This window comes from Cephus cinctus, unplaced genomic scaffold (assembly GCF_000341935.2).
Source record: "Cephus cinctus unplaced genomic scaffold, Ccin1 Ccin1_scaffold1474, whole genome shotgun sequence".
Lineage (NCBI taxonomy): Eukaryota > Metazoa > Arthropoda > Insecta > Hymenoptera > Cephidae > Cephus > Cephus cinctus.
This window is the reverse complement of record NW_014333837.1, coordinates 173,031-196,520: the sequence shown is the minus strand read 5'-3', so window position 1 is coordinate 196,520 and position 23,490 is coordinate 173,031. Positions and strand designations below refer to the sequence as shown.

The 23,490-nt window shown below is 39.5% G+C and overlaps 4 protein-coding genes across 14 annotated transcripts; 3 read left to right on the top strand and 1 right to left on the bottom strand.

Moving 5' to 3' along the window:
- Positions 1–666: 666 nt before the first annotated feature.
- LOC107273179 (Golgi SNAP receptor complex member 1) lies at positions 667–2,377 on the top strand. The gene is made up of 5 exons (XM_015751112.2): positions 667–879; positions 1,283–1,458; positions 1,530–1,711; positions 1,813–1,881; positions 1,957–2,377. The coding sequence occupies exons 1-5, from the start codon at positions 846–848 to the stop codon at positions 2,192–2,194; spliced, it is 699 nt and encodes a 232-aa protein (XP_015606598.1). The 5' UTR covers positions 667–845; the 3' UTR covers positions 2,195–2,377.
- A 148-nt stretch (positions 2,378–2,525) lies between these two features.
- On the bottom strand, positions 2,526–12,061 carry LOC107273177 (protein strawberry notch). Of its 7 annotated transcripts, none has more exons than XM_015751087.2 (16): positions 11,881–12,061; positions 10,696–10,786; positions 10,502–10,615; positions 10,138–10,377; positions 9,719–9,832; positions 9,445–9,585; positions 8,972–9,339; positions 8,615–8,867; positions 8,196–8,521; positions 7,785–8,065; positions 7,329–7,699; positions 6,714–7,176; positions 6,266–6,649; positions 5,319–6,199; positions 5,050–5,175; positions 2,526–4,969 (listed from the first exon to the last, which is right to left on the bottom strand). In XM_015751087.2, exons 1-15 carry the CDS (start codon positions 11,899–11,901, stop codon positions 5,069–5,071), a joined length of 4,155 nt encoding a protein of 1,384 aa, XP_015606573.1. In that variant the 5' UTR covers positions 11,902–12,061; the 3' UTR covers positions 2,526–4,969; positions 5,050–5,068. The 7 variants fall into 7 exon arrangements, with proteins under 7 accessions (XP_015606573.1, XP_015606574.1, XP_024946232.1 ...); XM_015751088.2 differs by having other exon boundaries at positions 10,153–10,377; XM_025090464.1 differs by lacking the exon at positions 11,881–12,061 and adding an exon at positions 11,668–11,806.
- A 1,419-nt stretch (positions 12,062–13,480) lies between these two features.
- LOC107273195 (histone-lysine N-methyltransferase PR-Set7) lies at positions 13,481–18,044 on the top strand. 3 transcript variants are annotated; one of them, XM_025090499.1, is made up of 6 exons: positions 13,481–13,501; positions 14,263–14,468; positions 14,638–14,791; positions 14,906–15,279; positions 15,361–15,551; positions 15,667–18,044. In XM_025090499.1, exons 2-6 carry the CDS (start codon positions 14,445–14,447, stop codon positions 15,875–15,877), a joined length of 954 nt encoding a protein of 317 aa, XP_024946267.1. In that variant the 5' UTR covers positions 13,481–13,501; positions 14,263–14,444; the 3' UTR covers positions 15,878–18,044. The 3 variants fall into 3 exon arrangements, with proteins under 3 accessions (XP_024946267.1, XP_024946266.1, XP_015606617.1); XM_025090498.1 differs by lacking the exon at positions 13,481–13,501 and adding an exon at positions 13,508–13,795; XM_015751131.2 differs by lacking the exon at positions 13,481–13,501 and adding an exon at positions 13,508–13,802.
- LOC107273194 (leucine-zipper-like transcriptional regulator 1) lies at positions 15,728–23,367 on the top strand. 3 transcript variants are annotated; one of them, XM_015751130.2, is made up of 12 exons: positions 18,335–18,705; positions 18,797–19,038; positions 19,357–19,665; positions 19,752–19,866; positions 19,943–20,109; positions 20,199–20,400; positions 20,488–20,847; positions 20,922–21,345; positions 21,405–21,583; positions 21,655–21,939; positions 22,053–22,244; positions 22,357–23,367. In XM_015751130.2, the coding sequence occupies exons 2-11, from the start codon at positions 18,932–18,934 to the stop codon at positions 22,185–22,187; spliced, it is 2,283 nt and encodes a 760-aa protein (XP_015606616.1). In that variant the 5' UTR covers positions 18,335–18,705; positions 18,797–18,931; the 3' UTR covers positions 22,188–22,244; positions 22,357–23,367. The 3 variants fall into 3 exon arrangements, with proteins under 3 accessions (XP_024946233.1, XP_015606616.1, XP_015606615.1); XM_025090465.1 differs by lacking the exons at positions 18,335–18,705; positions 18,797–19,038 and adding an exon at positions 15,728–15,864; XM_015751129.2 differs by having other exon boundaries at positions 18,335–19,038.
- Positions 23,368–23,490: the final 123 nt, after the last annotated feature.

Sequence of the window (23,490 nt, the reverse complement as noted above, 5' to 3'; positions counted from 1 at the left end):
ATAACAATGCCGTCGTGTGCAGTGAAAAGTTGCAATAATAGAACGGAGAATAAAAAAAGTGTGATTCCTGATCTCCGAAATTTTAATTTTAAATTGGTAGAGCTAAGAAATAAAAATAGACGGAAAAATAATGATAAAATAAGTAATACTAAATATAATTATACAAAATCCTAAAAATATGTTTAAATATATCCTGTTCCCTCCGAAGTTTATTATTATTTCCCGAGTTGCTCATACTAATCTAAAGCATTTATTATTTTTCACAATGTATATTTTTTTCATTCTGTGACAATTCATTGTTTATTTTCTTAAAATACATTATTTATTTGTGAATCGACATAGAGTATCACTTTTTAATGAAACATGCTGTATTTAGTTGTAATAGGAAAGGACTCGCGGTGAATATTTAAATAATTTAATTATTCACATAATTTAAATATAACCATAATTATAAATTTACTATTTATTTCACTTTTCAGGGCTCTATAAAATATTCAGAGGGATGAAATTAATTTTAATTAGAAATAATATTTGTTACGGCAATTTTCAACAGTTAAAACTCTGCGCCTTGTTTCAAATTACGCGGCAACAATGGTGGAATCTTCGGGCAGCAGCTCATTGGTTCTCTGCGACGTAGATCGTCTTGCTTCTAAATATTTTTCTTCTATGTTGGAGATCATGTTCGAAAATATCCGAAGGTTGCCGAAACTAGCCGAAAGTTATCACCTATATTTCGCAGCGCGTTTAACGTCAGTTTTACTGTTGCTGGTGATTACTGGCGCTATTCTGATTTTGTGAGTAGTTGCTGCTCAGGTCGAGTAATTGTGTAGTTCAACAACGAAAATATGGCGAGTGCGTTAGGTGCAGTAGGTTGGGAAGGTATATTTTTCCACGTCAAACTATTCTCTGAGAAACAGTCGGAAATTTGATCTATAGTGAAGTGAATAAGCGCTATTTTTCCTACTAAATTATGCGTTCATTCATTAAATAATATAAGTTTTATTATAACACTTTTATTATTAGAATATGATGGTGTTTAAATACGAACGTAGATACAGATAATTTTATGTACACGTTGAGACATCCACGAATTTGACAAACTGATGATACTTTTGTTCCGTCATTTTATTTTGTTTCGATTATTCCGATTGTTAACACTATGTTTCCAAAACATGTATTCTAGATTATAATGTTCTGAATAGTGTCAAAAAATATAACTCACTCTGACTCTGTATTAACAAGTTTTAACGGTTGGTAACCTTTAAATTAACTGATGCTGCAGACTTGAGAAAGCAGGCAAGACATTTGGAAAATGAAATCGATGCAAAGCTCGTAGCTTTCAGTAAGTTGGGTGTAAACACTGGTCAAGGTCATGCTAGTTCAGAAACAGTACCTCTCTTGGACGAGGAACATGTCTTTGAAAATATGGCTTCAGAAATTGAGGCTTTACTTGCTAAAGTAAGCAAACTTTATCTATACTCTGTTAGAAGTACAGTGAATACGTTTCGATTTATTTATATTTATTGCAGCTTACAACGATAAATGATGGTATGAGTGAAGTAAAACCAAGTGGAGCAGCCATGCTACACACGATGCAACGTCATAGAGAAATACTGAAAGATTACAAGCTTGAGTTTAACAAGACACAAAATAACTTCACAGCTAGAAAAGACAGAGAGGACCTTTTGGGCAGTGTTCGCAAGGAAATTGAGTATGAGGAAGCATAGCTCTGTTTAAAATTTTTAAAAACTACTTAATATAACTTCACAGATGGTAACTTACTACATATCTTCTTTTTTCTCTGAATTATAGTAGCTACAAGAGTGCCAGTGGCCTAAACAGAAGAGACATGTATTTAAAGGAAAGTCAGCATATTCACAAGTAAGAAAACAAAATTTACATTCTATGATTCATTTAATAATAAAATTATTAATCTCAAATATTATTTGTTCACAGTTCCGATCGTCTGATCAATGACCAGATAAGCATAGCCGTAGAAACAAGAGATCATCTTATGTCACAACGTCAAGCATTTAAGAGAATTCAGACGCGTTTTAATGACATATCGAACAGATTTCCAGCAGTAAACAGTCTACTGCAAAGGATAAACTTACGAAAGCGAAGAGATTCTTTGATAATCGGCCTTCTCGTCGGATTTTGCACGTTTCTCTTGTTGCTGTACGCTTTCCATTAATATTTCATATTCAATTTGAATGCTGTCAGCATAAACAAACTTTTCTGAAGAAAGTGCCCAGTTACTTTCAGTTATACTAAAAACCAAGGCAGGCGCAAAGTGATTGATATAGAGATATAAATCACACAATGAGTAAGCGTACATAGGACTGGCACAGGGGAACAGAAATCATACGTACAGATATTTAGATAAAGTGAATGATTATTCCCGTTTCTTCTTTTTTCTCTTTAATTTTGTAAAATTGTATTATAGAAAATCGGAAGGATATATATATACCTGGAGCATTGATGACCCAGCAGTGACCGATTATTTTAATAAATATAAACTACAATGACTGAAGGCATTTCTTTAATTCTTGTCCCATTGGTCGTATCTCCAGTTTACACAGGATACAGAGGTTGAATGCGCGTACACGCACATGTATTTTTGACTCCAGTTTCACACAGGGCTTATCTGATCTTACATTTTAACAGAAATTTCACATAGCATAGCGCGCGTACATGTAGTATATACAGGTCATTCGAATGAAGCGCACTAAATGAAATTTTCATGATTTCTATGATGAAACCAACTTCTTGCGATATAGTGCCTCTTGAACGACCCTATATGTAACATGACGAACGCATTGGCCCAAATCATTACAGCTCTTTAGAGCATGATCGACAATACCACTTTTGAAATTCGTATAAATTCAGGCCGTAAGATTGAATGTCCTCCTAGCACATTCCATCTTTTACTTTTATTTTCAAGTAAGATTTCCTCAAAATGGTATCGAGAATAGAATTAGTAATACGTCATTCTATTTAAACAGATATGTTCTAAGAGTCCTGTTTTGCCACCAAACTCTTGAGTCACACACACATTAAACAAAGAAATAAGTTTCGCAAAAGTAAGAAAATCCTAAAAATTTCGTTTCGTGCAATAACAACTTAATAAAGGTAGGACAAATAAAGAATATCGTTCGAATCGTATTTCTCTTCTTCCTTCTTCCTCCTCGTCAGTTTAATCTTCTTTTCTCTTATCAAAACAAAAGCAAATTTTTTTAAGTTTCAAACGATATCTCTGCCTGCAGTACATAAAACACGATTATCGTGGAAGAAAAATGATCGTGAAAAAATAATGAGGATGCTTCGTCGAATAATAACATAAAATCCTTCGCGCTCGATAGATACTCTTCGAATACTCGGCACAAACGAACAAACATCTATTCAATATACACACGAGGAGCGTATGACTACTATACTTAATGCTTTGTCGAATATAAATATATCATGTGTGTCAGGCGAGTCTATGTTCTATATGTTAATATTAATAGTAATCGAAGCAGCAGCATCCCCGAGGATCAATAAATTTGATGCTTCTAAAAAATTAAATAAGACAATAAATCGAAGGATTTCCAACATCCAATTTAGTCTCGATTTAACTTTAGGTAGCATTGATGACATGATCCTCGACAATGATAGTGATAGTAGTAATGTATTAGTTAATCATAGTAACAGTAGTATATAATAGTAATGGTGGTAGTAGTAGTAGTAGTAGTAGTATAGTTTTGTAGCAGTAATTAGCAGCAGAAATAGTAGTAGTAATAGCGATGATAGTAGTGGTGGTGACAGCAGTAGCGTTAGAAGTAATATAGTACTAGAATGGTAGAAGCCTATGATAGTTGTAACAACAGTCATTAATAGTCGGAAGGTCCACCTGACAGATCATCGAAGAAGCCACGAATGAAATATATTCATAGCCCACGTTAATTTCTAAATAGTTTTGCATACGTCTCTCTCTCTCTCTCTCTCTCTCTTCTAATATCTTCAGTCGTACTGATCAAAGGATTCATGTCCTTCGCGCCTCCTTAAGGTATTACTATCTAAAATTCTTTAATTTCGATACCAACATAGACACAATACATCGTATCGTCAAGTTCATCTGCATCCTAGAATTTCTTACTGTTTATCCTTTTCTCCCTCTATGCACGATTGATCTACAGTGCGTAACGAGGAAAGAGGGATGTAGGTTGGCGCCTCACGTATTACATTTATGTTTCGTACATTGCACGCGAGACAATCATTAAAAAGAAGCCACTCTCGACTTTTAATAGTTTGAAACTCGCATCGATAGTCATTTAAATTAAATTAAATTAATTTATTGAACGATCTCTGGCAAATAAGTCTTATCGTTAAATATATAGGGTGGTTTTCTAATGTTGGACAAACTTATAGCATTCGAAAGATCGTACTAGCGACGATTTGAGACTAAATTCAAAGTAATGACCGGTTGGACTTGTGTTTCATTTACGTCTAGCTGTATCGAAGGGTCGTCGTTTGGCAGGGCGTATAAACGCGATTATATATATATAATTATATATATATAAAGAAAACAAGTAAACGACGTCACACGGCAATCACTACGTTATAATCGTCCCTTAAGTTTCTTTTCCTATCTGCCGTTTCTTGTTCCTCTTGATAGATCACGCTCTTCGGACATTCTCGTCCCCTGCCCGTGACTTCCTTAACGAGAATGTGCACCAGCTTACGACATCGTAATGCCATTATCGGTGATTTTTTACGAATTCACAAGGTCGACGAGTTACGTTCACACACTTAGGCATGCTCTCTTCTTCTCTTTCCTTCTCTCGTCTCATTCTCTACCGTGGGCGTAATTGTAATAGTAGACGGAGATACAAGTGTAAACGACGAACAAGTGGCGAAGCTTTGACCTATAGTTCTCCTGGTCGTACGTCCACACCTTCTCGCGCTACGTGTCTTGGTCCTTCCTTACCTAAGATAAGTAAAGTGTCGTTGAAGAACATAGAATAAACAGGGTAAAGACTGCTAAATTAATTATTTGTATTGGCGTACCTCCAAGACTATCGTTCTTTCAGAATGTTTGCTCCTCGGTCTTTTCAGCGTCGGCGGAGAGAGCTTGACGCAACGCCTCCATGCAAGTCTTGGGTATCAAGGTGCCGACGATTTTGAGGCCTTCGTCTGCAATAATCAAAAGGGAATAATACCATCGAGGTGGTTAGGTTAGGAATTCTGAACATTTTTTTTTAACGTTGTGAGGAAGGTAGATAGATGGGGGTAGAATTATAAAAGAAAGCGTGTAAATGCACAGGGGAAAGGCTCACCAGTTCGCAGACGAACAACCTGCATCTTGGAGTTGTGTCCAGAGCGTGCTGCAAGGACGTTCTCTACGCGACTCCAGACACTCAAAACAGAACCGGCAAGGACGTTGTAAGAACGACGACGTAGACCAACCTCACAGTCCATACCTAGCGTAGCATTTTTGCAATTGCCACGCCAGTAAGCGTGCGAACACGTGTCAACCGATGACTCGTATTGCTGCGTCCAGTGAGGCTCGGCTTCCTCAGAGGTCACTTTTTTGTACTTCTTCTCAAGTTCACCAAGGGTTTCCTGTCGCAGCTGTAAACCCGTGTTCGGCCTATAAACCATGTACAGTTGATCCTTTTTACCCTCGGCTTTCTTCTTCCCACCATCAACGGCGACCGCGAGAATAGCAGTTTGCTTGCCATTACGAATCTGATGACTCAGGTAGAAACCTTCTTTGGATCCGGCTAATTCTGACCATCTGTCCATCGCTTCTGACCAGCTCATACCTCTCTCGACGTGCACCACGTGCAATTCCGTCGGAGCTATTCCTGTCGCATGTTTTCGCAGAAATCGATAGAGCCTCACTCTTCGAACATTCTCTCCAGATGTACCCAGGTCCAAGATACCCATGTCGAAGCGTCCCATCTTCTTGGCTTGAGTGACAATCGCATTCAACGTGTCCGTGAAGTATTTGAATAAACGATTCTGTAGATCAACGGGCATCCCAAGGATCCGATTAAGGAATTTGGACATGTTATTGTAATCCTTGTCTAGTGTCAGAACACCTGGCATGTTCTCGCTATTACATATCAGGCCTACGCCCACCAGTGCGTCTGCTACGTCCTTGAAGAAGTCGCCACGATAGTCCTGCGGCGGTGGTACCAATGGTTGCTCGTATCTGTAATACGCAAAGCACGAAAGAATGTCAAATGGGTCACGATTGAGAATTAAAAAAAAAACCTACCCCATTATCGTTTTCATCGTAGCTTCCAGGGCAGCTCTGCCATACTTGTTGTCGATGTTGAATTGTGACAAATCACGTGTTTCGGTAGCACGACGATCTCCGTGGGTCAAAGCACCGAGACTCTCTAGCCTCTTGGCGACGATCGATGCGAAACGTCGTTCACCAGCGAGATCAGAGATCAGGAATATGTATTCCGGAGCATTAACCTGATTCGATCTGTGCGTCCTACCAAACTGTTGTATCGCCCTATCGGCGCTCCAGGGTAATTCCAAGGTAATGTGAACTCGACGCATCTGGTTACGTGCACGTCGATCGCTCTGCAGGGAAATACCGCTGCTTGCCGCCTCCGATATGATCGCCACGGTCTTCTCGCCGTCCATGAATCTATTAATCGAGAACACATAGTTGACGATTTTTCCTGCATCGATAACCTTGTCACTTGACGTACCTTTGTTTCTCAGTAAGGTTGAGCGTTTCCAGGGGTACATCGACTTCTGACCTGGACTCGTACTGGATTGCACCATCTTCAGTTTGTACCACGCGACCCTTTCTACCAGTCATCTCGGCAACGTTTTCTGGACCGCCGAGTTCATCGATCAGTTGATCCAGGGTGTTGGGTGGCAATCTGTCACCCAGGATCTCTATTTGCGCAAGAAGTTCCTCCTTCATGCTGCAGGCCCTCTCGATAGCGTCGCGAGGCGGTGCATGTGAGGTTTGTGACTGTGCCATCATGCTGGCAGCATTACTCTGGTTACCGGCACCGCCGTGGGCAGCATCCCCGTTTCTCTTGTTCCTACTCGTAGAGGTCTTGTGAGCGAGCATCGATTGAATTTTGTCTTGCGTGCTCAGCCTCTTCTTCGCCGGCTTCTTGTGTTTCTTTCCACCTTTCTTCTTTCGCCTGTCCCATGGATCTGCGTTATGTTCATGCGTAATATTTACATATAAATATTATGAAGGTGAACCTTTCAAGATGCGCTGCTTACGGATAGGAGGCGTTAATCAATATGAAAATCAAGATATAAGATGGTCAACAGAACACCCTGACTCGGATCCCCCTACTCACCAGCGTCGGAATCACTGTCGCTGTAAAATGGATTGAAGTCAGAGCTGACGTTACTCTCTTCGTCCGTGTGGTTGTCATCCTCGCTTTCGGTACCGCTTAATTTGAATTCGGATCCTGAGCTATGTCCACCGTTTCGGTCCTCCTCAGAGATCTCCTCCTCGGAAGACCAGGCGCGCACCTTCTTCGAGGCACGTTGCGCTGCTTGTCGGATGGGCTTTCGCTTCCTGCCACCGGCAGAACCTCCCGCTGTTTCAGTACCACCTTCAAGATCAGCAAGAGACGTTCGAGGTGGTTCCAATCCAAGCAGCCGATGTATCCTATTGCGGTCAGGGGCTGGGAAATGTTTTTCTACCAATGTTTGCAACACTCCCCTGCAAGATGCCAAATTCATTATTTTTCATTATCGCCTATACGTTGTCATTCAATCGATACGCAGGGTTTAAAAGTTAAATTTACTTGGCCGTGGAAACGAAGTCACTAAGTTCACCATCGTCGCGCTCGAGCTGCTCCAGAGTTCTGGCCTCTCCCGTTGACTGGAGACCAATGACAACGCACTTTCCGCATTTAACGGCTTCGCGGGCAACGGCCACAGCATGCTTAACCTTAGCCGCGATACACAAGTACTTGAAGAACCTCTGATGCGACGACCAAAACTGACCCCACATCGTCTTCTTCATACGATTCTCGGCATCTATCAGTTCCGCCGCTTCTTGAAATTTCTGCATCGCTTCTACCCACTAAACGAGTATGAATTTTTGTATAGATTATTTAAGAACATTCTATTTAAATTTAACAATTTTCTCTTTCCAAACGATAGAAATTTATATTTTTACTTTGCTATATCTTTATAGAGGAGTTCTCTCTCACCAGTCTAACGGAATGATCGTAGATCTTCGTAAACTCTTTGCTGAGCGGTACTTCCTCGATTTTGAAAGCTACACCATGGAAGCTGAGCTGCCGCGCGATGTACATTCCACGAAGTTTCATGTCCATGGCGACGATCTCCATGGCGCCGACGCCACGTTTCTCCACGGCCGCGATGAAGTCGTTAAACTCCGGAAATGGTGTGCCCTCGCCCCACATACCAAGACGTACCATGTAGGCCATATTCCTTGGTTCCGACGCACCGGTGGCACTCGCGTACACCACTCGCGATTTTGGTAGCTTGTTTTGAAGTTCCAATACCGTCAGACCTGGACGACAGTGTGTTATGCAAAGGAGTTAGAAGATTCCTGACAGATATCTTCGAGACGAAGTTACTAATGGACTGTCAAGTGGTTGCGAACCGGTCTTGGTGGGTTTTGAGCTGCCCGTGGGGCAGAGATTTTTCGCGCGATGACACTCGTCGAACACTATTAGCCCGTCGAAATCCTCTCCGCACCATTGAAGTAGCTGCTTCAAGCGGCTCTTGTACTTTCCACCGCTTTGCGATGATTCACCAATCAGTGCGGAATACGTGCTGAAGATTACGCCCTTCTTAACGTTACCGTTCACTGCTGATGAGATCTTGGCGTACTTGAACTTGTTCAGTGGATGTACCTGATTCGCATTAAATAGTTCAAAAGGACTTTGGCGTTCACATTGTCTATGTAAAGCGAAAGAGTCGCGTAATTAAATTTAGAGTTGCCAGATGTTCCACCTACCTCGATCTTCGAGGCGCCTATGTCCTTGAGATCTCTTTCGGCGTCGTATTTGAGATCATTCGATACGGAAACCCAAATGGCGCGTTTTCTGCCTTTCAAGTAGTTTTCGTAGATAACACCGGCAATGGTCCTACCCTTACCGACACCAGCACCATCCCCAATTAGAAATCCAGCTCGCGTACCATCAGGTAAAAGGTGTTCATGCTGCTGTGATGTGTACGTTATAGATTCGAGCTGAAGTGCAGAAAGAGCACCGGAACGTATCGTCTCTTCCGGGATTGACAACTTGTACCAGACATCTGTTGGCTCGACACTCGATAATGAGGCAGTTTCCACTACGGGGTCAGGATGTTTCTTGCCTAGTTTCACTGTGAATGCGTAAAGATGACAAGACACAAGTATGTTTATTGTCGAGAAGAAAAACTCATTGCGAACCCCAAAATGGCGAACAGAATTAAAGTAAACTTTCATACGTTTCGTTGGCATGTAATCTGCGTATGTCTCAGCTACACCCATGTCTTCGTCATCGACCTCCTCTTCTTCAGGCAATGTTGGCTGCATGCTCATTTTACTAGGATCACCAGAATTCATCCACAATTGCGATACAGCTTTACCTGTTTAAGGGGAGACCTTCTTTTGAAAATTGTTGATTTCCATTTGCCAATACAATGTTAATTTCTATCGGTGATGTTATTTTATCTTAGGTACTAAAACATAATCGTATTACTTTGACGTAATTAAACGTACCGGACAGTCCAGATTGCCAGTTTTGATGTGGACCATTCTGACTCAGGAACTGAACAAATGGGTTCATCCCACCCATTCCCATGAAGCCGCTCAACATGTTTCCCATCTCCATAGCTATGAGAGTATAAAATCCATGAGAAAACAATTTAAAAAGAAAAAAATTCAATAGAATACGAGAAAGCAAAAGAGTAACAGTGCATGAAAAATAGAAAATACACAATGCTAGCATAGATAAAAGCCAATTGAATAAATGTACCATAATTTTATTATTGTTAACGATGTATTATTTACACACAAGGTGTCGATATTTTAAGAGAAAATTAAAAAATGTGATTGTTAATCATATGATTGTTGTCACTGTCGGACTCAATTACCAATGAATTTCGTTGGGGAAGCAAAAAACTGAGAGCGACACATACCAGACTTAGACTTACTCTGCAGAAAGGTGGTTGGATTAAAATTCGCAAGATTCGCCAGGGCTGGTGGTAAACCATAAGGCCCACCAGCACCTAGCTGACCCATTTGTCCTAGTGGGTTTGGGTTCACGAAACCCTGTTGCCCACCTTGAGACCCTCCCACGCGTACCATCTCATACCCAGGAGATGCTGTCTTTGTAACCAAACCACCAGGGATTTTCCCACCCAGCTTCTGATTCAGTACTACGAACATCACACACAAAATGGTTTTAAGAAATGTTTCTCTGATGTATTATAGAATTATTGCTGAAAAATTAGCCTAACACCATGGACAACATTACTTTCTAGATTCTGTTGTCATACTTACTATTGATAGCTCCTTGGCCCTTGATCAATGGAGTTTGATCTAACATGTCAGGTTGTGGCTTCTCATCCTTAATATTAGCAATTCCTGCTGCTGTTGCTAGATCTTTACCTCCACCTAATAATAACACAAATATTTGCTTCAATATGTTTAATAGCTCTGAAGCAGGAACCTAATCCAAGGAATAGTTCTCTCACCTGGCACTTCAATTTTATCTGGATCCTCATCATCGTCAAAGTCACTTCCACTGCTGTCATCACTCATTGCATCTTTATAACGTCTAGTTGCCTACATAACAGATATTGATATTGATATTCCTGTACTGTCATGATATGAATGTCGATAAAAACATCAATAGAATAATGACATCAAAAGGAAAAACATGATAGTCAGAAAATAGTATAGCACTCAAAAATTTTGCAACAAAATTATGATCTGATACAATGTAATATGCTATAAAGTATATGCCAATGCTAAGTAAGTTGAATAAGTACATACTTATATTTAAATATACACAAAGAAATAAGAAACATGTAGAAACAGAATTCACACAATCATGTAAGAAAATAAATCAACATGAAATGACATGTAACAATAATAGCATGTGACATTATAAGGAAAGTATATAAGTGACATTTATCTGAATCACATGAAATACAATACGTAACAAAAAAAAAGCGATATGAATGGAAAATTACAACATATTATTAAGTATGTGAGATCAGTAAAATACCACGACAGTGATTTTTTTAGATTAGTGGCAAAATAAAATAAGAATGGAAATGTAAATGAAGATTCGATTGAAGGCGACGATAAGAAAATGCAGAGTCGAAGTTAAAAAAATTGCATATTTATATATTTCGCGAGATACTATAAAAATTCTAGGTTATTCGCTGTAACGCTGTCGGATGTGCCCAAAACACAAAGGTAACTCATGCGCGCGCGTTTGTCCTAACTGAACCGTAGTCTTTCGTGGTCAATCTAGGAAGAATGTAAAATAAGAGATACGGCGGGACGGAGGGCAGAGAAATAATTTTAAAAAAAAAACAAAGGGAAAAAGAACAACCCACCATGACAAGTTACGTATGACGCACCCGGCTTCGCGTCTAGTTTCTCACGAGAGCGAATTGCAACTGGAAAAAATCACAAGGCGAGACACAAAAACTTACGAGAAATAATACCGTGAACCCGTGAAACCTCCGCGAAAAGCGAAAAGATTAAACGCGACCTCGCTCTCTCTTTCTCTTTCTCCGATTCTCATGCTGCTGCACGAGTATTCGCTTTAATATTTTCAACCAACTCTTGTACTTTAATCAGCCTAAACGTCGGCGAGCGCGTCTCACAGATTTTTCGAGATGACAACTTGCAACAGAAGAACTTACTGTGCGCTTAGGCCGAGGCATTTTGCCGTCTGGCCGTTTACACTGTTCTATAGAGGCTACACCGAGCGTTCTGTGCAACCGTTTATAACCTGGATCAGTCTGGTTCAACCACCTTAAGCGCCTTTGCCTTTGACGAGCACGGCTTCCGCCATTTTAGCTCGCACGGCCCACGGTGCACCGCGCCGCGCCGCAAATACAAAAACACGCGTTCGCTCGGCTATGTTCGGACACATTCGGCTTCTCTCGGTATGATCTTACGAGAGGCAACATACAATGATGCCAAAGCTACAATGATAACGTAATGAGTATGCTGCCGGGTTTTCAATAAATACATTATTATCCGATAGGATTCTGATTATGTTCCACTAAATTATAACGAAGGATCAATAATTAGTTATATGGGCAATAATTGTTGTACATGAACAACCATCAGTTCATCCAAATTATGATGCAAATATTGGGAACATCCTTGTCATCTTTATCAGACATATGACGAAAGACAATGATAATTCGCGAGAATTGCAGCCATTTAAAAGGTATCTATTATCAAATAATAAGTTACATCAAATTTGACTTTATTATCATAAATGAGTTCAGTTGTTTGTGAGAATTATACAATATATTCGGATATAATTTACGCTGATCACATAGAAACTCAAACGTACGCAAGTATGCACGGAGCCTAAACCTATTTTAGTTAGTGTTAACGAGCTGGCAACCCTGTCGCGCTACCTTGTGGGGTTGATCGTTATACCATGTAAAATATCCGCGGTAAAAAGAAAAGAAGGTAAAGCAGTCTCTCGCGTGGGAGGATTTTATAACGAAAATTCACTCAGAATCCATCTTGTTATAGAGAATCTCGCTTCTTACAATATGTGATTTGCTAAAAGAATAGCTGAATCTGATCATTTTCTCGTTTGTTCCATGGAAATTAACTTAAAAATTTCATCCCTCCAGCATCATCGATCCAAGCTTCGCGCGACGAACAGTGCCATCTACTCTGATGAAATATTCCAGATTTATTCTAATTGAAGATGCGCTACTACGTATTGAATTACTGATATCTACTGACATTGCAATAGATGTGAGGAATGCTTAATCATATAAACTGATATCGACTTGCAAATGCACTGCTGTTAGGCATCTTTAAAAAGTCTCTCGTTAAAGAGTTACTTGTTGCTATTGAGGTTATAAAATGATTACGATAAGCTTCGGTTAGATGGACACATTATTTTTATAGTTTAACATTTATCTTTGCACATCATGCTTTCTGTTCACGCAACGATCAACGAAGACTTTGAAATGGATTTTCTACGGAAAAATAGAACAAATTTACGAACTATATTGCTAATGTATTTTGGTTGAGTTTTCTTAATGGAGAAATAAAATCATATATATAAGTACAAATAGAAGAAGAAGAACAGTTTTTTATATAATTCAATATTTTTAACAGAGCAAATATAATTACTTTCTTATGTCCTGCACCGATTCTACTGGATTCTATTTTCTTGTCTTCGTATTACGAGCCTCTTTCCTGCCATTGTACTGACAGTATTTCCGGTTTCCGGTAGTTCTGTGTGTTAGCATGTTTAGCATCGTCTTTCGTTTCAATCAGGAAGATGTAAGTGTGTAACGGCCATAGATGATTGTTAACTGTTGTAGAGTTTAGTAGCTGTCGCTAGATTTCACTTTTCGAAAAAAATCTCTTTTCGTCAAGATGTGCCAGTATGCCTCAGATTTTAATAAATAATATATCATTTTATAAGTCATGAAGTGCGAGTTTTTGAGACAAACGGGCATTTTGTGAATCTGTAGGTAAAGCTGTGTATAAACGAGTGCACTGGCCTCAGGAATTTCGTGAAGTCTTTCGATGAGAGAAAGTATTTAGTAAATCAGGAAATATCGACACAGCATGGTGAGAGGTACGATGGCTTTTCTAATAATTAATAGAACTTAAATTTAACAGTCTCTATACGTTCGTGTCAGGTTATGGTTTACACAGTTGCTCCAACTCGTGATGTTATTTACGTTATAATATAACTATACTGACTCGCTATGTGCCATTGTATGAACAATCATTTACTGCTTTTGAAAAAAAATTCTAAATTAGTTTATTATAAATTTTTTATATTTTCTCAAACCTAATTTCATTGATTTTCAAATCTTGTTACAAATTTATCAATCTTCTAGAAAGTAACTCAAACTTATTGGTTAAATTGCCTTATTTAGTATTTTGATTTGTTTTGTATTGACCTGTATTGTAATCCCATATATCTTGTAATAACAGTCAAATGTACTTTGTTCAATAATATTAGATTTTATATTTTACAGATTCAATTACCTATTCATTAAAAATAAATATGAAATATTTTGAATGTTCAGGAAAGAAAGGACGTGCCCCTGCAAGGGGTTCAGTGCGTACACGTTCGGTAGCTTTAACCGAAGAAGAAGGAAAAAGAGATTCATCTCGAAGAAAAGGAACAAGGATAGAGTTTGGCAACAAGAAGCTCACACATACTTCAGAGATACTGTTGAATGTTCAAACATACGATTCATCTGAAAAAATGACAACAGTTTGTTGCTTTGATGTTAGTAAAAGATTTACTTGACTAATAACTGATAGAAGTATTTCAATTGCTTTGACCTTTTAAGAAAACAGAGAAAGATTTATGTAGCCTTTTGAATTATGAGCATGCTTGTTAAATGTGGCCTAATAAATTATATACTATATTATAAAAGTATAATACTTTCTTACAGAATGTCAGCTTCGGTAATACAGAACTTGTGAAAATCCACAAAGAGCCAAAGATTACATCTTCACTTGATAGACAATCCTTTAAAACAAATCAACACAATGACATTCTCATCCAGGAAGGTGAATTACCAGATGCAGGACTATTCACGACAGATGGTGGGTATTATTCATCGAAGAGAATATTTTAAAGAACCTATGATAATTAGAAAGATTAAATTGGTTGTCTTCTCAATTATTTATTATCATTTGGAACATCTACGAAATTTGTAGAAACGCCCGTAGCAGTACCAGATCGCGGTCCATCAACACCACATCGAATAAATATGCCATGTGATCGAATAGAAGAGTTAGACGTGCCGGTAGTTCCAACTAGGAGATGTGATAATCCAGTGAACGCTGCCTTTAGTTCTGTACAACCTGTGGCACGAAAACCACCAGTTGGAAGAGGACGCGGGAAGCTAAACTACAACCAAACGAATAACAGACAGGCGATCAATTCGATTGCAGCTGCAAACACAAACCATAAGTTAACTGATTACTTCCCGGTACGACGTAGCGTTCGAAAGTCTAAGAAAGCTGTACTGGAGGAGAAGCAACGTGATCTTGAAAACAAAGTATTGTGCCAGGTGGAAGAAGGTTTAGAAGTGAGTATAATGCTATTACAGGATAATACGAATAATTATTACAATTTTCTTAAATGACTTACGACACGCTTTCCATTATAGATTAGGCACTTTGCCGGCAAAGGTCGTGGCGTGGTGACCACACGTGAGTTTTCCAAAGGTGAATTCGTCGTGGAATATATTGGCGAACTCGTCGACCAGGTCACGGCTAAAAAGCGTGAAGCTTTGTATGCGCAAGATCAGAATACAGGCTGTTACATGTATTATTTTCAACACCGCAATCATCAGTATTGGTAAGTCATTGACATATTAGGCAGAAACTATTGACAATTTTCATCGTTGTTTGGCCATCTGTAATAAAGTTAAACAAACATGGGGTCAGTAAGATATTGTACATTGTATTTTTAGTGTCGATGCAACGGCGGAAACCGAGAAACTAGGCAGATTAGTTAATCATTCACGTAATGGGAATTTGGTGGCAAGGGTGGTGGACGTCGGATCTATACCACACCTCGTACTTACCGCGAAGGAAGACATACCAGCCGGGGTCGAAGTGACGTACGATTACGGAGATCGAAGTCGTGAAGCTATTCGCAATCATCCATGGTTAGCGTTGTAGCTGTAAATTTTAATGCATGCATACCATTGCGTGCACTCCTGGACTCTTCCCTGGGGCGCGTTATATATTCTAAGACTATTTTCGGGGAAGAATTCCAGAAGTGCCAGTTCAATTTTATTCGCTAATTTTTTTTCGTGAACCTGGCGAGGCGTTTGAGACCTTACTTGGCGTTTTATTCGGAGAATACATTCTGCATGACACCTACTCGCGAGTCAATCCCTGTTAATCATTATTTATATGTTCGACGTTGGACTCTGCTGCAAAATTGTGCAGCAACGTATTGAGTTTGAAGTTATACTTTAAGTAATACTACTTGACTAAGGTTCTACGTTATCAACGATATCGGTCCATCCTTACCATCACTTTCATTCATCATTTCATTTGTATTATCTGCATGAAGGAAACATTACGTTATCCATAACTTAGTAAAATTAATTATTTCGGTAATGCTATAGCTAATTAATAGGTAATCTGTAATTTTTTTACGTCATCCTCAAGACTTGAAATGTGCGCTGAGAGCGTAATAAGAGAAAATAATCGAAGAAGCACAGGAAGAAAAAAAGATGCGTAAAATGTCGGCGGTGACTCACCGTCATTAATCAGATCCGTACAGATTGTCTCTATACCGCAATTTTGTACGATTACATCCTGAAATTGGGGCTTATATACATAGATTAATGTTTTATTATTATCATTTATACAAAATCATATAATGTGCCGCGTGAAGGTACAAGGTGAAGTTTTTGTATAATAGAATTGAATGTGATCGAACGTCGATACGTTTCGAATTGATCGTTAAACTTACAATTAGCCCTAATAGAAATTCTAGTTGCTACTGCTGGTTGACCAGTTGATGGACATTACTATTGTGGACATAAAAGAAACAGTGGACTAGTTAGTCAACTAGCCAGTGACTGGTTGGACCTAGATTGGAGTTTCAAATTGAAGACATTGGGAGGCCTTCGTAGCGCTAATCTAATATGCAATGCTATTAGTCCGTACAACGCAGAGTAAACATGTTACCAAGGTAGAAAAATCCAAACACAAAAGATACCGTACACAGCATAAGTACTTTGGAAAACATTTTTGAACTGCGCTGTAGATCCATTGACATAGAAAGTAGTTAGACATATGACTTGCCGCATATTTATTTAGTTGCGTTTTCATCGACGTTATAATTCTATATTATAAAAATATCTGAAGGCAATGGAGAGAGGGAGTGAGTGAGTGAATGAGTGAGTTGAGTTGATTAAATCGTTCCTCCCTTGATGGAATCTCGAATAATCGCCAAGCGAGAAACAGACCAGCCGTTTGATATTTCGCCAATTACAGCCGTCTACTTACAGTGTAGATATAAGTCATGTTACTTCGTTCTATGGTTGACAATTTGTTTATCGCGATCAACCTAGGTCTCCATTAACGAGTACAAAGTAATAAGGATTATTGTACGAGATTTTCCAATCTCAAAATAAATCTGCAATATGTCTGAATGGTTGTAGGATCCATATAAAGCTAGACTTTTATCAGACAGCTGTGTATAACGTTCTCTCGCATCGTTGCAAACTCTAAAAAGACTCGTATTAATGTCTCCTATCTTTGTGAGACGGATTTGTACATCTTACGTTACAACCCTAAATCATTTAGCCCATACGGCGCTTACTAAGGGTATATCCCGTAATTGAACCACGATTGCGGTTATGAAATTTCCGCCAATTTCATTGGCTGATTTCAGTCGGTTCTATTGGCTGGAATTTAAAATATATTGTAATTTATTTAATCGAACAGCAGTAAGCGACTGAGGCTGCTTTACGAATTATTTTTAAATCTCACTGCCAGTCCTGGGTCTTTTATTTGTTTATTAGTGGAACTAGCGAAATAGTACCTGGGTGTCTAGTAGCAAACACCTCTCCTGGAGAGAATTTCATCGAGCACTGCCTCTCAGTCATTGAGTAGGTTGAGTCTTGCGTCGTGGACCAACCGTGCGTCATACTCCTACACGAAGGACACCGATCCTTCGTTATTATTTAATAAATTGTCTTCATCCTGTTTACGCACCTACATAATTAGGAGTAGCGAGTGTCGTCTGCATGTAGACGTCACGGTCTACTTATAGCCACGCACCATATACGTTTTTCAAGTACAATGTATTCTGGAGTTTTGTGTCAGAGCCCTTTTTACTTGGTTCCATTCGAAATTTAGACAAATTATAAAAATGCTTATATAATCATGTTCGAGGGCCGAATAAGAATTTTTTAAAGATCAAAGTTTAACATTGTTCTTCAGTGTAAGAATTATACATGCTAAACTTAAGTGAGATATATCAAGTGGTTATTGCAATTGTTTTGTTGATAATTTTATACCTTCTCAGTATTTCGTTTAGGTTTCACGGCTACGAAGAATTAGTCTATTGCCCATATGGGTTCTGTTTTATATGTATCAACAGGTATAGAGTATCAGACGGTTGTCCTTTTGTTATCTTTGTCTTCTTCTTTTTCTCTTGCACATTCTGGTGATCATTATTTCATTCAGACTTGATTTGGTCTATACGAAAATTAGAACCGAATGCTAATCTTTATTAATTTCTCTTTTAAATTTCTGACTCCGCTATAAGTATATTAATATACATCCGCATAATGTGAAGCAAAATAGTTAAATGGAGTTGCAATAGGTTGCGCATCAGTATAACTGAACTGAATAAATGGAGCAAAACGCATGATCAAAGCAGACCGAAGGATCGATCGGCACCATTGAGTACCACATTCCCGACAGACGTCCCCTCCTCAACCGGTCCATTTGATTTTGACAGTTCTCAATCTCAGCATTTTTCAGTGAGCATTTTCACAGCAATTGCAGTAAGATTTGGGCGAAGATGTCAGGGAGTCCAGTGTAACGGTAGAAACGGCCCTTGTGGTGTTTTAGAACAGTATTAGACGGATAGGGCGGATGCATCGACTCAATAGCTCACCCGAAAGATGGAGGGTTTGTCCTGCAGCAGGTTATGAATGACTTTGACATCGTCCATTTGACGTTTAAAGTGGATATAAACGTGGAATAATGGATAACATTGCGACTGCCGAATGTCTCACTCTTGATTTTGGGCCCTTCGAGACTGTTCATCGATGGCAACGAATGCCCGAGTGCGACGAGTTCGTGGGAGCGAGGTAAAAGCCGATTTGGGTCTAATTGGATGTATTCTAAGACTCACTGGCAGTACAGATAGTAATGGTTTTTTATCTTAAATATAAACAAGGAAACGATCTAGTACTGAGAGTGAGTTTAAGATTAGTTTAATTTATACACTATGTTTTATAAAACATTTTTGTATTTTTTAAATTTCTCTCAGGTTACAAATACTGCTCTAGCTGCTTTGTACTATGTTCTTGTACACTTTGAGCTTATGATTAACATTCTACAACCAAAGTAAATTGGTATTTGTGGAAGTAAATAAAATATAACTTGTCCCTTTTTTTGTTAAATAGACGTAGCAAGCACACTGTAGTGGCATACAACGATGCCATCTACGTCTTTGGTGGAGACAATGGAAAGAGAATGTTGAACGATTTACTGCGCTTTGATGTTAAGGAAAAATCATGGGGTCGTGCTTTTGCAACTGGTCCACCACCAGCACCTCGTTATCATCATTCAGCAGTGGTTCATGATGCATCTATGTTTGTCTTTGGTGGATACACAGGAGATATACATTCCAATTCCAATCTTACCAATAAAAATGATCTTTTCGAGTATCGTTTTCAGACTGGACAGTGGACGGAATGGAAATTTCTAGGAAAGTAAGGTTTCTTCAAGGTATAAGCATGTCCTTGCAACAGGTACAACATTTCTTCTTAGTTTCTCATATTAATTTGTCTGTATTTAGAACTCCGGTAGCTAGATCAGCTCACGGAGCAGCTGTTTACGATAATAAGTTATGGATATTTGCTGGCTACGATGGCAATGCTCGACTGAATGATATGTGGACTATCTCCTTACTGGTAAGACAAACAATTTTATCAGATAGCTTTCATATTATCTAAGGAAATAATTCATTCTCGTACGTCTTGTTGTTAGCCTGGTGACCTCAGGGTATGGGAAAAAGTAGTACAATCAGGGGATTGTCCTCCAACCTGCTGTAACTTTCCAGTGGCAGTAGCACGAGAATCTATGTTTGTCTTCAGTGGTCAAAGCGGCGCCAAGATAACCAATAGTCTCTTTCAATTTCATTTTAAGGAAAAACGGTATAAAGAATCAGTTTTCCATTTGAAGTCTCGCTTGGAGGATAGTAAAGCTATGGAGCCGACTTGAATGCTCTTGATTTTTTTTGCAGATGGACGCGCATTTCAACGGAACACATACTTCGCGGCGCACCACCACCGCCCGCGCGACGTTACGGTCACACGATGGTCAGTTTTGATCGTCATCTTTATGTATTCGGTGGTGCGGCCGACTCCACCTTACCGAATGATCTGCACTGCTACGATCTAGATACTCAAACCTGGAGTATTGTACTGCCATCCGCAGATAGTCAGGTAACGAATGCCAAAAGTTCACATTCTGGGTCCACGACGCCCCCAGAATGTGTAACGCGCATCTAATCTAACGAGGACTCTCCGTAGATACCGTCCGGTCGATTGTTTCACGCCGCAGCCGTTATTGGCGAAGCAATGTTCATATTCGGTGGAACTGTGGACAACAACGTACGCTCTGGGGAGACCTATCGCTTCCAATTTTCGTCCTACCCCAAGTGCACTCTTCACGACGACTTTGGCAGATTACTGAGCAGCAGACTCTTCTGCGACGTCGAGTTCATTCTCGGGGAGAGTGAAGCCAAGATTCCAGCGCATATCGCTATGGTAGCGGCGCGTTCCCAATTTCTTAGCTCCAGAATAAGACAGGCTCGTGAACGACGGGAGAAACATCTAGAAGAAGTATTTGGCAGTGTCGACGTACCCATAAAGGATCTTCCATTGTTGGAGGTATTACACTTTCATCAGTTTCCGTCGTTCTTCTTCCTGACGGAGAAGAAAAAATCATTTTCTTTTTGCTGCAGGTGAAACTGAAGGACGCGGTGCCGGAGGCCTTCGAAATGGTACTAAATTACATATATACAGATCGCATTGATCCCACTAAAAGAATAGAGGATCCTCTGAGCAATCGAATCGTCCTGCTCATGATGGACGTCTACCGGTTGGCTGTTCAGTTCAACATGAAACGCCTAGAACAGCTTTGTGTTCATTATCTCGAAGCCACGATAAGCCACGCGAACGTATTGGAAGCACTGCACAACGCGGCGCACCTGAAGCTTTACTTCATCAAAGAGATCTGCCTAAGTTTCGTCGTGAAGGATAGCAATTACAATCAAATCGTAATGAGTCAGGAATTCGAGACACTCGATCAGCCATTGATGGTCGAGATCATCAGACGACGTCAGATGCCTCAAGCGAGAAACTTTTCGAAGCAATACGAGTCCACAGGTTCGATTATTTATAAATTCAAATAGAGTACTATCACGGACATTATAACCATTTACCAGGTACTACCCTGGAACAGGATATGGAACTGTTCTTGAAGAGCGTCGGTCGAGAATTCTGTGACATCACCCTAATGCTAGACGGCGTCCCAATTCCAGCTCACAAAGCAGTCCTGGCTGCGCGCTGCAGCTACTTCGAGGGCATGTTCAGATCCTTCATGCCTGAAGACAACACTGTCAATGTATGTACAGGAGAATAAATGACAAAACTTGAGCCACATAATACTCAACGTTAATGTCATCTTACTTGCAGATACAAATCGGAGAGATGATCCCATCCCTGGAGTCATTCGACTCGCTGCTGCGTTATATTTATTATGCAGACGTATCGATGCCTCCGGAAGATTCCCTTTACTTATTTACAGCTCCAGTATTTTACGGATTCACGAACAATAGGCTTCAGGCATTTTGCAAGCAGAATCTTGAGATGAATGTCACATTCGAGAACGTTATACAGATACTGGAAGCAGCCGACCGAATGCAAGCTAGCGACATGAAGAAATACGCTCTTAATCTCATAGTCCATCACTTCAGCAAGGCAAGGACGCACTCTTTATCTCTTTTCCGGATTCTTCCTTCATTCCTTGGTCATTCGTAAAACCGTCTCGTCCATGACCTTAGCTACTAGCAAATGACAATTGTAATTTATAGGTGGCTCGACTACCGAGATTAAAGCAGCTGAGTCGGGACTTGCTTCTCGACATTTTGGAAGCTCTGGCCGACGAGAGAAGCGAGGTACGAATGTGCCAGGACATGTCAAGCGCCAGTCTGTCCAGTGACTGCTGACAGACCTCCGCAACGGATCATCGCGCTTGGAATTTACCTGTACCCTCAACTTTTCAGGTAAGTTGAGACCAAACTAAACAAGATTTTACGTTAAAAAAAAAAACGAAAATTTCAAGGGATTAAAAATTGCTAAAATATTAAAAACGCATCTCTTCTATGAATTTAACAGGAACTCTTTCGCGTGAACTTCATTCTGATCACGCGAATGATTCTCTTCATTGGCAATTACTATTTCGACACTAAGTTTTGTCCACCGTCGCAGTATACCACCCGAGGTCAAACTTATCGACGCTGCTGTACTCACAAGAAGAAGCGTCCTCGTCGTTTTAGAATCCATTGACTCCTTGCAGCGTTCAGAAAAAACAGGATCCATCACTTATAGATTAGCTGTTCTTAAATCATTGTCTATTTCGATAATAGATGCAAACTTTGACTGTCCGATCAACCGTCCTGCTCTATCAACCTTTGTTTACCCGTGCAGCTCTTTCTGTTGCAAAATCTCAGCTCGACTTGGGTACTCAATGTTCTTTACTTTCACTTATTAAATTATTTTTACACGCGAGTCTCCCATCCTCATGGAATATCAAATTTCTCTAGATAGCTAGAATAGACTTTGTAGAACGAGACGAATGAATAATGGGGTAGACAGATTATACGCTATTATTATGGTATACCATAGGCAAGTGCAATTACTCACAGCTTCGATAGATTTGAAAATCTCTTCGATTGATCCATATGCCTATATGTATGTATATTAATATATAGGTGTTATATAATATAAAGTTGTCATGTGTATTAAAATCCCCCCACTTCTACCGTGTGTCATGGCTACTTGAAAATATTTGCACAGAATCTTCGCACATCTACTTTAATAATTTACTAGGTTCCTCAGTGTGAAATTCGGCTCTTTCTTTTTTATAAATGCTACGCAGTTCGATGCACTTTTTGAATGGAAATTGTCAGATATTAGATAAAGTTATAATGCCTAAAAACTGTTTTATTATACAGTCATGAGGAGTAGGGCGCGTGGGAGCAGATGCGCGTAGATGTAATATGTCATTGCTGTATTTTGTATGATATAAGGTTATCGTCATAGTTATCATCGTTATCATCATCATCACGATCAGTATCGATTATCAATTTTTGTACTGAAATTGAAATAAAAGCCGAAACAGCGCTACGTCTCGTTGCTGTTGAACGTTGTCTTTCTGTCTTTTTCCTCTTGCTTAACGGGCATTCTGAGTCTGATTCTGTATGAATTCTCTGTGAAAAGTCGCATGCCGAATTCGATGGGAGAATATTT